This window comes from Ranitomeya variabilis, chromosome 1, assembly GCF_051348905.1.
Source record: "Ranitomeya variabilis isolate aRanVar5 chromosome 1, aRanVar5.hap1, whole genome shotgun sequence".
Taxonomy (NCBI): domain Eukaryota; kingdom Metazoa; phylum Chordata; class Amphibia; order Anura; family Dendrobatidae; genus Ranitomeya; species Ranitomeya variabilis.
The window spans coordinates 487,090,744-487,104,041 of record NC_135232.1 but is presented as its reverse complement, the minus strand read 5'-3'; the positions used below and the strand labels follow the sequence as shown (position 1 = coordinate 487,104,041).

Here is a 13,298-nt window from a genome sequence, read left to right as displayed (position 1 = left end):
GTGACACGCGGGCAGCAGGACCCTGGCACGTCACGTCACACCTCACCCCCTCAGAGACCGGTACTCTAAAGTTCTTCAGCCGTGGTGAGTTAATATCTGAAACCATTTGCTGATACTGCTGTCTTCTATATTATGTTTTGTTATAGGGCAAAAAGGTCTCAAAGACAAAACATAAACAGTGCGCATTATGCACAGAGCCACTACCTGACGCTTATGTAAAGAAGTTATGTCAGAAGTGTATATGCCAGACGCTAGAGGAAGAGGCCCCCCTCCGCGTATCAGATTTGAGAGAAGTTATTAGGGAAGAAATTAAATCATCCCTTAAATCTAGACGACGTGAAAAAGACAGTGGAGAAATAGAGTCTGACTCCACCCCTTCGTTACAAGAGGGCGAATGCTCAGAGAGTCCATTGCCATCCTCCTCAGATGAGGAAGGAAGGCCTTGCTTTTCTATCGAAAATATGGAGACTTTGATTAAAGCTGTCCGTACAACTATGGGTATGGCAGACAGTAAGGAGCCGAAAACAACCCAGGAAATTATGTTCGCTGGTCTGAGCCAGAAAAGTCGCAAAGCTTTCCCAGTGGTTGATACTGTCAAGGATCTGGTCAGGCGGGAATGGGACAAACTAGATAAGGGGTTTTTACCTTCGGCCGCAAAAAGAAGGTACCCCTTTGAGGATGACACCTTATCCCAGTGGTTGAAAATCCCAAAAGTAGATGCGGCAGTTGCCTCTACCTCAAAAACAGCGTCACTACCATTGGAGGATGTGGGTCTCCTTAAAGATCCTTCAGACAGGAAGGCGGACATGCTTCTTAAAAAGGTGTGGGAAGCATCATCTGGAGCCTTTAAGCCTGCGATAGCAGGCACCTGTATGGCAAGATCGGTTATGGTCTGGGTTACTCAGATGGAAGAACAGCTTAAGGCTAAAGTACCCAGAGATAAATTGTTAAGCTCCCTGTCTCAGGTCAGAGAAGGAGCAGCTTATCTAGCAGACGCATCGATTGACTCTCTAAAATTGGCTGCAAGATCGGCGGGGCTCTCAAATGCAGCTCGACGGGCCCTTTGGCTAAAGACCTGGAAAGGTGATGCTCAGGCAAAAGCCAAATTATGCTCCATTCCATGTAGGGGTGAGTACCTATTCGGCCCAGTGCTGGATGACATCCTTGCAAAGGCAGAAGACAGGAAAAAGGGATTTCCTAAAATATTTAATCCCACTTTTAGGAATGCCTTCAGGAGACGCATACCCTTCAGGAAATTCCAGTCAGACCAACAGGGATATAATCGGGACTGGGAGACGTCGGACCACAAGAAAAAAGGTGGATACTATAAAAATCCTCCATCCTTTTCGAGACGTAGACGTAATTACAGATAGAACAAGTCTACCAGTAGGAGGAAGACTAAAGTTCTTCACAGCGGAATGGAGAAAGATAACATCTAGTGCCTGGATAATGGGGGTAGTCGAGTCAGGATTAAAATTAGAATTTTTGAGAACTCCCCCAAATCATTTTATTATTACATCACTGGATACTCAGGCCCAACAACAGGCCTTGGAGTTAGAGATTCAACAATTGCTCGCAAAGCGGGTTATTGAAGAAGTACCAAAGCATCAGGAAAAGACGGGTTTTTATTCTCCCCTGTTCCTAATCTCTAAACCTGATGGGTCCTTTAGGACTATCATAAATTTGCGTAAATTAAACGAATATCTTCAATACCGCGCCTTTAAGATGGAATCCATCAAATCTACAGCTAAGCTTTTGTTTCCTAGGTGCTACATGGCGGTTTTGGACCTAAAAGATGCGTACTACCATCTTCCAGTTCACAGAAATCACCAGCAATTTCTCAGGATGGCAGTATGGGTAAACCATCAGCTTAAACACTTCCAATATTTAGCAATGCCCTTTGGCCTGTCCATGGCCCCTAGAATTTTTACTAAGATGGTTTCTGAAGTAATGGCCCATATTAGGGAAAAAGAAACCCTTGTGGTGCCCTATTTAGACGATTTTTTAATAGTTGGAAATTCAATTGCTCAGTGTACGTCTAGGGTAAATGCCATAATATCGTCCCTGCAGGCACTCGGATGGATAGTCAACTGGGAAAAATCAAAACTGGAACCCACAAGACATCAGGTGTTCCTAGGAGTTCTTCTAAACTCGGAAAATCAGACATCCTTCCTACCAGAAGACAAGAAGCTGAAGATCATCCAAAGGGTCACGGCCGTAAAGAAAGCTCCAAACTTAAGTTTAAGAGACGCAATGTCTCTGCTGGGATCTTTGACGGCATGTATATCAGCAGTAAGATGGGCTCAAGCTCATACCCGGATGCTCCAATACGAAGTTCTTCAAGCAGAAAGAGATCTTCACGGTGCGCTAAGCAAAAAGTTCAGTCTATCAACCGCCACTCTTCACGATCTGACATGGTGGCTCAACCTGGCGCATTTGTCAGAAGGAGTTCTCTGGAAGATCACTCCGGACAACGTAGTTACGACGGATGCCAGTCCATTCGGTTGGGGAGCCCATACGGGAGACAGTCTGACCCAAGGACGGTGGTCGACTCAAGAATCCCAGAGATCCTCAAACCTAAGAGAGCTTACTGCAGTCAGGCAAGCTCTTCTTTGCTTCCTACCATCCCTGAGGAACTCGCATGTACAAATACAGACAGACAATATGACTGTGGTGTCCTACATCAATCATCAGGGAGGGACAAGATCACGATCCCTGATGATTACTACAGCTCAGATATTGAGTCTGGCCGAGAATCATCTACGATCCCTGTCGGCAGTTCATATAAGAGGAGAGTTCAATATACAGGCGGACTACCTCAGTCGCCATTCCCTTCGTCAGGGAGAATGGGCCTTAGACCAACACATATTCGGTCACATAGTCAATCTGTGGGGTCTACCAACAATAGATCTATTTGCTACCAGAGAGAACAGAAAAATCAGGAGGTTTGCATCACTACAGATGGCAGACCAACCATTCATACTGGATTCCCTTCGCGTCCGTTGGGACTTCCAGCTGGCGTATGCCTTTCCCCCTATGTGTCTACTTCCGATAGTTCTCAGGAAGATCCGGGAGGAAGGAGCCAGAGTAATTTTAATTGCTCCCTTCTGGCCCAGGAGGCCTTGGTTTTCTCTCCTAAAAACAATGTCGGTGACCGATCCCTGGGTGTTGCCAGTGGTTCCGGAACTCCTTTCTCAGGGTCCATTTCGTCATCCAAATTTGGAGACTCTTCACTTAACGGCTTGGAACTTGAGAGGGAGCTTCTAAGGGAGAGGGGGTTCTCTAGTGCCTTAATAGCTACCTTATTAAAAAGCAGGAAGGAGGTCACTACAAAAATCTATACAAAGATATGGAAAAAATTTCTTATGTTTCATCAGCAACCGTTAGGAGATAAGGCTCCAATTTCAGCTATTTTAGAGTTTCTCCAGAAGGGCTGGGAATTAGGTTTAGCAGTGAACACTCTAAGAGTTCATGTTTCAGCCTTGGGAGCTCTATATAACAGTGATATAGCTGGTAATAGATGGGTTGCTAGATTTATTAGGGCATGTCAGCGTTCTAACCCAATCCATATTGTAAGAATTCCCCCTTGGGATCTAAATTTAGTGCTTGACGCATTGACCGAACCTCCCTTCGAGCCTCTAGACTCTATTTCAATAAAGAACCTAACTTTGAAAACAGCACTACTCTTAGCATTAACATCAGCCAGGAGAGTCAGTGATATACATGCTCTATCTGTAGATCCTCCTTACCTAATGATTCTCCAGGATAAGATTGTCTTAAAGCCTGATCCTGCATACTTGCCGAAGGTAGCAACTAAATTTCATAGAACTCAGGAGATTTATTTACCATCTTTCTATGAAAATCCAGCTTCAGAAGAGGAGAGGAAATATCATTCCCTAGATGTTAAGAGGGCAATATTAGAATATCTGGATAGGACACAAAGCTGGAGACAGAGTAGGGCTCTGTTTATTTCTTTCCAGAATCAGAAAAAGGGTTCTGGTGTCACGAAGAGCTCTATCGCCAGATGGATTAGAGAAGCTATATGGCTTGCCTATTCAGCCAAGGGAGTAACACCACCAGAAGGCATCAGGGCGCACTCCACTCGGGCCATGGCTACATCCTGGGCGGAGAAGGCAGATGTCCCTATTGAAATGATATGTAAGGCGGCAACGTGGTCATCACCTTCAACCTTTTATAAACACTATCGCCTTGATCTATCAGCTAACGCTAGCTTACAATTTGGCCGTTCAGTGCTTAGTGCTGTAGTCCCTCCCAGTTAATAGTCTTTGAAAGTCTCTCGTTGTGGGTGCTGTCGTGGCGATAGGAAAACCGGTTTTTACGTACCGGTAATAGGATTTTACAGAGTCCACGACAGCACCCATACATTCCCCCCCTGTAATTAGTTACTTATTCCTGCACTCTGTTTGAGGGTGTGCTTTAGAGATCACTCTATAGAGGTGGTGGCATTTAGTAGTGTTTAAGATAATGTTTTCATGTACTGATTCATTGGCGGTATCCCTTGTACTCTGGAACACAAACTGGAGGGCGAGGGGGACCGCCCCTTTTTAACCTGTAGGTTCCTGTCCGGAAGGTGGGCGGATCCCCTCTCTCGTTGTGGGTGCTGTCGTGGACTCTGTAAAATCCTATTACCGGTACGTAAAAACCGGTATTAACTTGTTGTTTGCTGCAGGTGACACCATCGTATGTTCCTCCAGGATATCGCTCCTCTGATCATTAGTGATAGAGGGTATTAGGTGTCGCCACTTACTCTCCACAGCGAGCTGAGTGGATGTGATTTCAGAGTTTAACAAAAAGATATAGAGGGAGGATATCACACCAGTGGGTCCTTGAGTTGATAATGCTCAGTGGCTATTTAGATATTCTCATTGTAGGACATGGGCACTTGTACATTATGTCATGTCTCAGTTGCTGATATCTATAAAAGTCTGGGGGGAATTCTGAACCTGACATGGATGTGTTCGAACAATAATCAGTTTTTTGAAAATGAAACTAAGTGTCCCATTTTGTTTCCTGTAAATATCTGAATTTCCCCAATTTGATCAATGAATTTCAAAATACGTTTACTTTCTTGTCAAACCTGTATTGCTAAGCTATGTGCAAACAACAAACCCTGGGGTGGTCTGTATGAACCCTCCAATATTGCCCATGGTGTATTTTCACCCAAAAAATGCATTAAGTCTATTTTGATTAATAAAATGTTTTAAGTTGCGTAGTTGACCAGCTAGATAATACAAGTACAAGTCAGGGACTGCGTATCACCTTGGTTTTTGGGCCTCTGCAGGGATCCAATACCTAATTTAGGTATTGACGGACCCTATATAAATGCTGCCATCATGCTATGCATTTTCCTAAAGAAACTTTTAGGGACCCTTAATTATGTGTGTTCCAGCATATATAAGCATTTGTGAAGAATTATCATTTTAATTAGTCCTCTGCATGCCACAGATAGGGGAAGTCTGGACCATATCCCAAACTTATTCCTCCTCATATCTCCCAAAGGGTATATATTACCACATAGCACAGGTACAGTTATGTTATCTAGTAACAGCATAATCACAGACTTACTCCAGTTAAGACCAGACAGTTCCCCAAAACAATAAGTTCAATTGCCCTTGGAAGAGATTGCCCTATTTTATCCAGAAAGAGTACCAAATCCGCATATAATCCCACTTTATCCACCCTAGAGTTATTGATTCCCTCCACCACAGGGTCCTGTCCAATTGCAAGTGCAATTGGCTCGATTGCAAGAGCATTGGGGATAGTGGACAGCCCTGTCTAGTTCCCCTACCCAGGTCAAAATAGTCTGATAGCAAGCCATTAACAAGGATATTAGCTCTGGGCATATAATAAAGTAGTTCAATCCACCTGCAAAATGTGTCTGAGAAACCAAATTTCAGAAGCACACACTGCAAGAATTTCCACTCCTTTGAATCAAAAGCCGCCTATCTAAAGTATCTTGTATCTAAAGAGTATATCACCCAAGACTTCTCATACTTGTGTCCTATCTGAGTTAGAACTTGCACCCTTCTAATATTAGGAGGTGGCTCTTCCTGGCATAAAGCCAGATTGATCTTCATGTACTATGCTTAGTATTATTGCTATAAGTTTAGTGCGTATTTTATAGTCTTTATTGAGCAGAGATATAGGGCGCTAAGAGCTACACTCCTCAGCAGGTTTATCTGGCTTTGGCATTACCACTTTAGAGGCATTGTAAAAGGATTGGGGAAGTGAGTGTCTTGCAAGTGCTTCAGAAGGGGTCTGCAGCAGAATCGGCCCTATCTGATCTAGATATCTTTTATGTAGTTCTGTGGGCATGCCATCAGGGCCTGGAGTTTTTCCATTGGAGAGAGACATGGCTGCTTCCCGAATTTCCTCCAATGTGATATCTCTATCTAAAAAGGCCTGATCTTCACAAGAAAGTTTGGGAAACTCTATATGGTCCAAGTATTCATCAATCTCTCCTATAGTATGATTCAGTTGGGAGTTATATAACTCTCTAAAATATTCTTCGAATCTGTTTGCAATTTGGTCAGATTTAAGCAGCAGAGTTCCCTCCACTGCATTGATGGCAAGAATGGATGGAGACCTTTGATTTTGTTGGACCATGTATGCCAAGAATTTACTCGACTGGTTTCCCAATTCAAAATAGGTCTGTTTAGAGAAAAAAAAGTTTTCTCTGGGCTTTCTCCTTTAAATGTGTCAGGTACTCCCCTCCCGTTACCAAGCCATCTATGCAATGAATCAACAGAGAGGTTATTGATATATTCAACTTCCAACAATTTACATTCATCAGCCAATCTTTGCTCCCTAATACATGATTCTCTTTTAATATATGAAATCGTAGATTTGACACATTCCCTCAAATATGCTTTAAGTGTATCCCATACTACCAATTTATCAGGGAAAGTCAGCATGATCTGTGATAAATACCTCTATTGGTTTACTATTCTATCTTGTTCCCCTATAAGGGACAACAAAAATGGGTGTATGCGGAATCTCTTGGGGCCACCTAAGTGAAGGCACATCACCAATGGAGCATTGTCTGACACTGCCCTAGGATGGTACTCAATTTCACGCAGATCAGATAATACAGCATTGTTTCAAAGTGCATGGTCAATTCTGGACAGACAACGAACAGCTGGCGTATAACAGGAGAACTCCTTAAAGGGATGTTGCTGTCTCCACAAATCAATCCAGCCCATCTCCGTTATAAAAGCCTTCAACATAGTAGTATCCTGGCTATTAAGCCTCAAGTTTGCAGCATTCAATCTATCCAAATAGATAGGAACCATATTGAAGTCACCCATGCATAACATCTTAGCATCAGGATACTGCGATACAAAAATCACAGCCTGCTGAAGTACATTCATTTTAGCCGGTGGCGGGTTATAAATATTAATCAATACATAAGGAACCGTATCTATAAATGCATAAATAAAAATAAATCTACCTTCCGGGTCTCTCTTAACCATTTGAACCGACCATCGACAAGACTTGTGTATCATAATGACCACCCTCCTAGAATAGGACGTGTGTGTAGCATGTTTCTGCCATTGTAGCCAAGGTTTACTCATTCTGGATATATTGCCTGTGTTTTACGTATATGAGGGAATGCCATATTTCGTTTCCTAGCGGTCCCCAGTCCCATAATGATCCATGAAAGGAGTTTAAATGACGCCATGTAGAATTTGTAGAAAATTCTTATCCAGAATAATATTCACTTTTAGAATGGTCAGATCCATCACATATAAACCATTCCTGGACGGTAAAGTTTAGGTGCAATGCTGGTTATTAACTAAATTTTCAATTGAATTAAGAAATATTGACCAGTAATGATCATAAAAGTACAACAAGAGATGCCTATAAACTTATCCAAACTGAAGCACAGACATAATTAGAAGTCTCATACTCTTTCCAATCAATCTGAACCACCAATAACAAATTTATCGGATATAGTGCATATCTTAAAGTGATATGTTTCCACATCCGCAGTGTCCAGATGTTACAGCATAGTAGAGGGGATTTTATGAAATCCCGTCTCCACTATGCGTTCAGGGCCACATCTAGTGGCCCTACGTAACCAGACATGCGGCGCGTCATTCCAGACTGCAGTATGTCTATTTATCTTGCAGAGACACTCCGTCTCCGCAGGATAAATAACAGACTATGAATACGATTTGGTGATTCCGCATGTTTTCAATGAACACATCCAGAATCACTGCACGTACAACAGGGGGTGGCGCTTTGGGTGAAGTGGGGTATCCGCAGCGTCCAAAGCACAGGGATTCTGGACCGTGGACACATACCCTGATATAGGTCACAAGTTAGTGCTGCACAAGTGTGAGCTAATGAAGATAACAAAACACCTGAAAAATTAACTCAATAAAGTGCCACAAAAATTTAACACAAAGTTGGACGAAAATGAACACATCATACATAAATATACAAAGACGGTATGAAAAGAGAAATTAAAATTTTTATTTTTTTCCTTGCTTAAAAAGTGTAGTATACCAAGACAAATAAAAAAATACATTAGTAAAATAAGATCTTGTCGTAGATTCATACCGTGGGGGACCCTGGTCTGTAATTTAAAAATTCAAAAAGATTCACGGTTCAACAGTTTTCGCCTTAAATCACCACCTCTCTTAGGCCTATACGCTTTTTCTATACCATAGAATTTTAGGGAGCTGATATTACCCTCATGTATCAGAGACAAATGTTTTGAGACTGCGGATACACCAGCAGCTTTCATATTAGCCATGTCAGACATGTGGTACAGCCTGTATTCTGGATATTGCATTGTTCGCATTCAATGATATAAATAACACCTGTTGTATTGCAGTTTATAAATTATTAGAAAATTCTTTGTAGTGATTTAAATTTTTGTTGTGAACTACATGTGTACATGCTTTGCAGGAAGTATGCATCTGAAAAAACCTTTTGTAGATAACGAAGTAGGCTGATGCGAGGATGTTTCATTGGAAAAATAACTGGGTGAAAGAATATTCCCCAATGTAGGTGCTTTCCTAGCAACAAAACGCACTTCAGTTTTGTTTTTTGTTTTTTTTTAAATATTAGTAAGTTTAGGATCTTCGTTTAACATTGTCAGATATTTGTGTATGATATTAATAATTTCTGAATACTGGGAACTGAGTGGAAAAAGATCATGTGCGGTTGGTACCCAGGGTGGAGGAGAGGAGACTCTCCTCCAGGCCCTTGGAACCATATAATTGTTAAAAAAAAGAATTAAAATAAAAAATCGTGATATACTCACCTTCTGATGGCCCCGGAATCTTCCCGCCTCTCAGCGGTGCACGCGGCCGCTTCCGTTCCTGTAGATGCTTTGTGTGAAGGACCTGCGATGACGTCGCGGTCACGTGACCGTGACGTCATCGCAGGTCCTGCACACAAAGCATCTATAGGAACGGAAGCCGCTGAAGAGATCGGCTGCCTTCGGAAGGTGAGAATAACCATTTTTTTTAATTTTTTTAAATTATTTTTAACATTATATCTTTTACTATTGATGCTGCATAGGCAGCATCAATAGTAAAAAGTTGGTCACACTTGTCAAACACTATGTTTGACAAGTGTGACCAACCTGTCAATCAGTTTTCCAAGCGATGCTACAGATCGCTTGGAAAACGCTAGCATTCTGAAAGCTAATTATGCTTGCAAAACGCTAGTTTTTAGCACAAATATGCATGCCAATTCCGCATGCGATATACCCGCGGCAGGAGTTGCAGAATTGCCGTGGAAATTTCCGCGGCAATTCTGCGACGTGTGCACTTAGCCTAATACGTTAATCAATAGGGATATTCTTAATTACGTGGGATGGATGGCAAAGAGGTATCTTCCAAGATGGAGTTGTTATCTTTGGATTTTTTAAAAGGAGAAAAAATGATGGACCCCGTATTAATATTCCCAGTTAGTGTAATATCAAGGTAGCAGACGTTACTAAAAGATAAACTTAATTCATTGTCATTGATATGCTTTTCAAGTTGTGAAAAATAATTTTCAGGAAACCAAGAAAATTCCTCCCAGAGACCATTAAGTTAGCAAGGGAACTTAGTGATCACAGTTTGTGAGGAAATTTTTGTTTTCTGGAAAAAAATAGTTTTTCACAACTTGATTGATTTTTACGGTCGTTATATAGACGATATCATTATTTGGAAGGGTTCTGAGATAGAAGCTCAAATTCATTGCACATATCCATTACAATGAATTCAATTTAATCTTTTTTTCTGACCAGACTATATTCTTCAGTGTCTATGGTATAGATAAAGTCTATAGACCGAAGAGAGGAGGTGATTTAAGGTGAAAATTGTTGAACTTTTTTTTTCCTTCTCTTTTCATACCATCCTTGTATATTTATGTATGATTTGTTTATTTTCTTCCAACTCTGTGTTAAATTTTTGTGGCACTTTATTGAGCTAATTTTTCAGGTGTTTTGCTATCTTCATTAGCGCACACCTGTGCAGCACTAACTTTTGACCTATATTAGAAACCTGTTCAGTCCAGTGTGTTACTTACCGTGATTAAGGCTACTTTCACACTAGCGTTAACTGCATTACGTCGCAAATCCGTTTTTTGGCCGAAAAAACGGATGCGTAAAAAAAGTGAAAAACTGTGACAAACGTATGCCACGCATACAGCATTTCGACGGATCCGTCGCAAATCCGCTAAACGTTTCCATCGAAAATACTGGATGCGTTGCATACGTTGCATCCGTTTTTACCATCCGTTGCATCCGTTTTTCCGACGGATCCGTTTTTAAAATGGGAGGCTCCCAAATTTGATTGGCTACTGGAAAATATGGAAAACTATATACTGACTGTTTTTACAGCCCATCTTTGTGGGTTTTAGTTTTGTGGCAGCGATGGAAGGTGTTCTTGTGAGGATTGCTAGTTTGGTTACCGACGTTATCTTTGAGGCGAATCGCCTGGATATCATAGTGCGGGAGAAGGAGGCGGCAGCGGAAAGGCGTAGGATGCTTCTGCAGCAACGGAGACGGAGACGACTCTGGATACATCCGATTAATCAACTACGGATGACCCGGGGTGTCCAGTCCACTCTGTACCTGGAGTTGCGGCACAATCCACACAAATTCTACAATTACGTGCGGATGAGGATGGAAAATTTTGACTTTTTGCTTGCAAAAATGGAGGATGTCATCCGAAGACAGGACACAAGGATGAGGCTTGCCATCACACCGGCGGAGCGGCTGATGGTGACCCTGCGGTAAGCCTCTTTTTTTTTTATGTCATTGCTCATATTTAATGTTATATTACATGCACAATACTGCGCTGACATATTGCGCACTATTTTCTGCAGCATGTCATTTTGGTTTTCTTTGCGGACATTCCACTGCTTTTTTTAATGTTATTGCTGAGATTGAATGCTCCATAACAGACTGCAGAAAATACTACGCTGAAATATTGCGTTGCATTTTCTGCTTTTTTTTTTTTTTTTTTTTGGGGGGGGTGGTTTGTTGACATGCAACTGCTTGTTTTTCTGTCATTGGTCATTTTTAATGTTATATTACATGCTGCAGACAATACTGCGCTGACATACTGCGCACTATTTTCTGCAGCATGTCATTTTGGTTTTCTTTGCGGACATTCCACTGCTTTTTTACACCGGTTTCATGCAGGTTTTATTGTGTGTCCCGTCCTTAAAAAAAAATTCACAGTGCCATTTATTGAAACTTGTTGGTCTGTGCAATTTTTTCTAACATTTTTTTTTTTTTTTTTAAAGTTTCCTAGCTACGGGTGAATCTATGACTTCGCTCCATTACCAATTCCGGCTGGGCATTTCCACTATTTCAGGAATAGTGAAGGACACATGTCGGGCTATTTGGACCACTTTACAGCCAGAGTATATCCCCCAACCATCCATGGAAATCTGGTTGCAAAGTGCAGAACAGTTTCAGCAATTTTGCAATTTCCCAAATTGTGTGGGTGCAGTTGACGGGAAACATATAAGGATTGCGAAACCGGCAGGAACAGGATCGGAGTACTATAATTACAAGAAGTATTTCTCCATCGTCCTTATGGCTATTGCAGACGCCAACTGCAAGTTCCTTGCCGTGGACATAGGAGCGTATGGACGGTCCAACGATTCGCAAGTTTTTAAAAACTCTCCAATGGGTCGTTGCCTTTATGGAGAGAGCTACGATTTCCCGTCAGCTAGACCACTGCCAGGAACAAGTGAACCAGCCATGTAATATGTTTGTGTAGGTGATGAAGCCTTTCAACTGTCGCCGCACCTACTGAAACCGTATAGTAGCCGGAACTTAACCCATACCAAGCGGGTATTTAATTACCGGCTTACTAGGCCACGAAGAGTAGTGGAGTGTTCTTTTGGCATATTGACGGCGAAGTGGCGAGTTCTGCTGACGGCTATCAAACTGAAAACCACAACTATAGACGAGGTAGTTAAAGCCTGTGTGGTGCTCCACAACTTTGTCCTTTCAAAGGAGCCCGTTTCCTTGGATGACGAAGAGTTGGAGACAACCTTGTGGGACTACCGCGGCAGCTTGGTTCGCTCTACAGGTTCTGTTACAAGGATGAGGGACCAGTTTGCGGATTATTTTGTGTCACCTGTCGGGCGGATCCCATGGCAAGACATGATTGTGTAACCTGTTTTCCATGTGTTTGGTTTATGTAAAAAATGTGTTTCTTCAGAAAAAAAAAAAAAAAAAATTACAAAAGCGTGGTTTTCTTGCAAGTAAAACCAATATGTTATACCTTTCACACGTCTGGTGTTTATTTTTATTTTACCTTTGCTATTAGTTACCATATGACCTTAATAAATCCACAAACACACAGAGTAGAATTTTAATCAGACTGAATTTTATTTGAACTCTTTTTTTTTCAAAAAAATTTTTGTTTACCAAAAAACATATATATTTTTTATGTTCAAACTTTTTTTAAAAAATTTTTCAAAGTTTTTGTTAGAAAATAACTTTTAAACATAAACAGATATTTATAAATCTTGAAAGTGTAGGGTGGAGATACGAGGGGAGGAGGGGCTGGAAGGTTGGACCACGTCGATAGGTGGGGAAACCCTACTTGTTTGGGGTGCAGTGGAAGGGGGGGTAAAACCAGGAGGCTGATCAGAGGGGGGTGGTGTTGGGGTAGGGGGAATACTTACTGGGGAAGGTAAGCTGGGCAAGGAAGAAAACAGTGGGGAAGGAATTTGGTTTTGGGGCCGGGATGGGTATGGGGACTGGGTTGTGTGTTGGGACTGGGTTGGGTATTGTGACTGGGTTGGGTATT

General features: G+C 41.8%; 1 protein-coding gene across 1 annotated transcript; it reads left to right on the top strand.

Moving 5' to 3' along the window:
- The first annotated feature begins 625 nt into the window (after window positions 1–625).
- Window positions 626–4,665, top strand: LOC143765278 (uncharacterized). Its single transcript, XM_077251773.1, has 2 exons — window positions 626–1,857; window positions 2,071–4,665. Exons 1-2 carry the CDS (start codon window positions 1,854–1,856, stop codon window positions 4,278–4,280), a joined length of 2,214 nt encoding a protein of 737 aa, XP_077107888.1. The 5' UTR covers window positions 626–1,853; the 3' UTR covers window positions 4,281–4,665.
- Window positions 4,666–13,298: the final 8,633 nt, after the last annotated feature.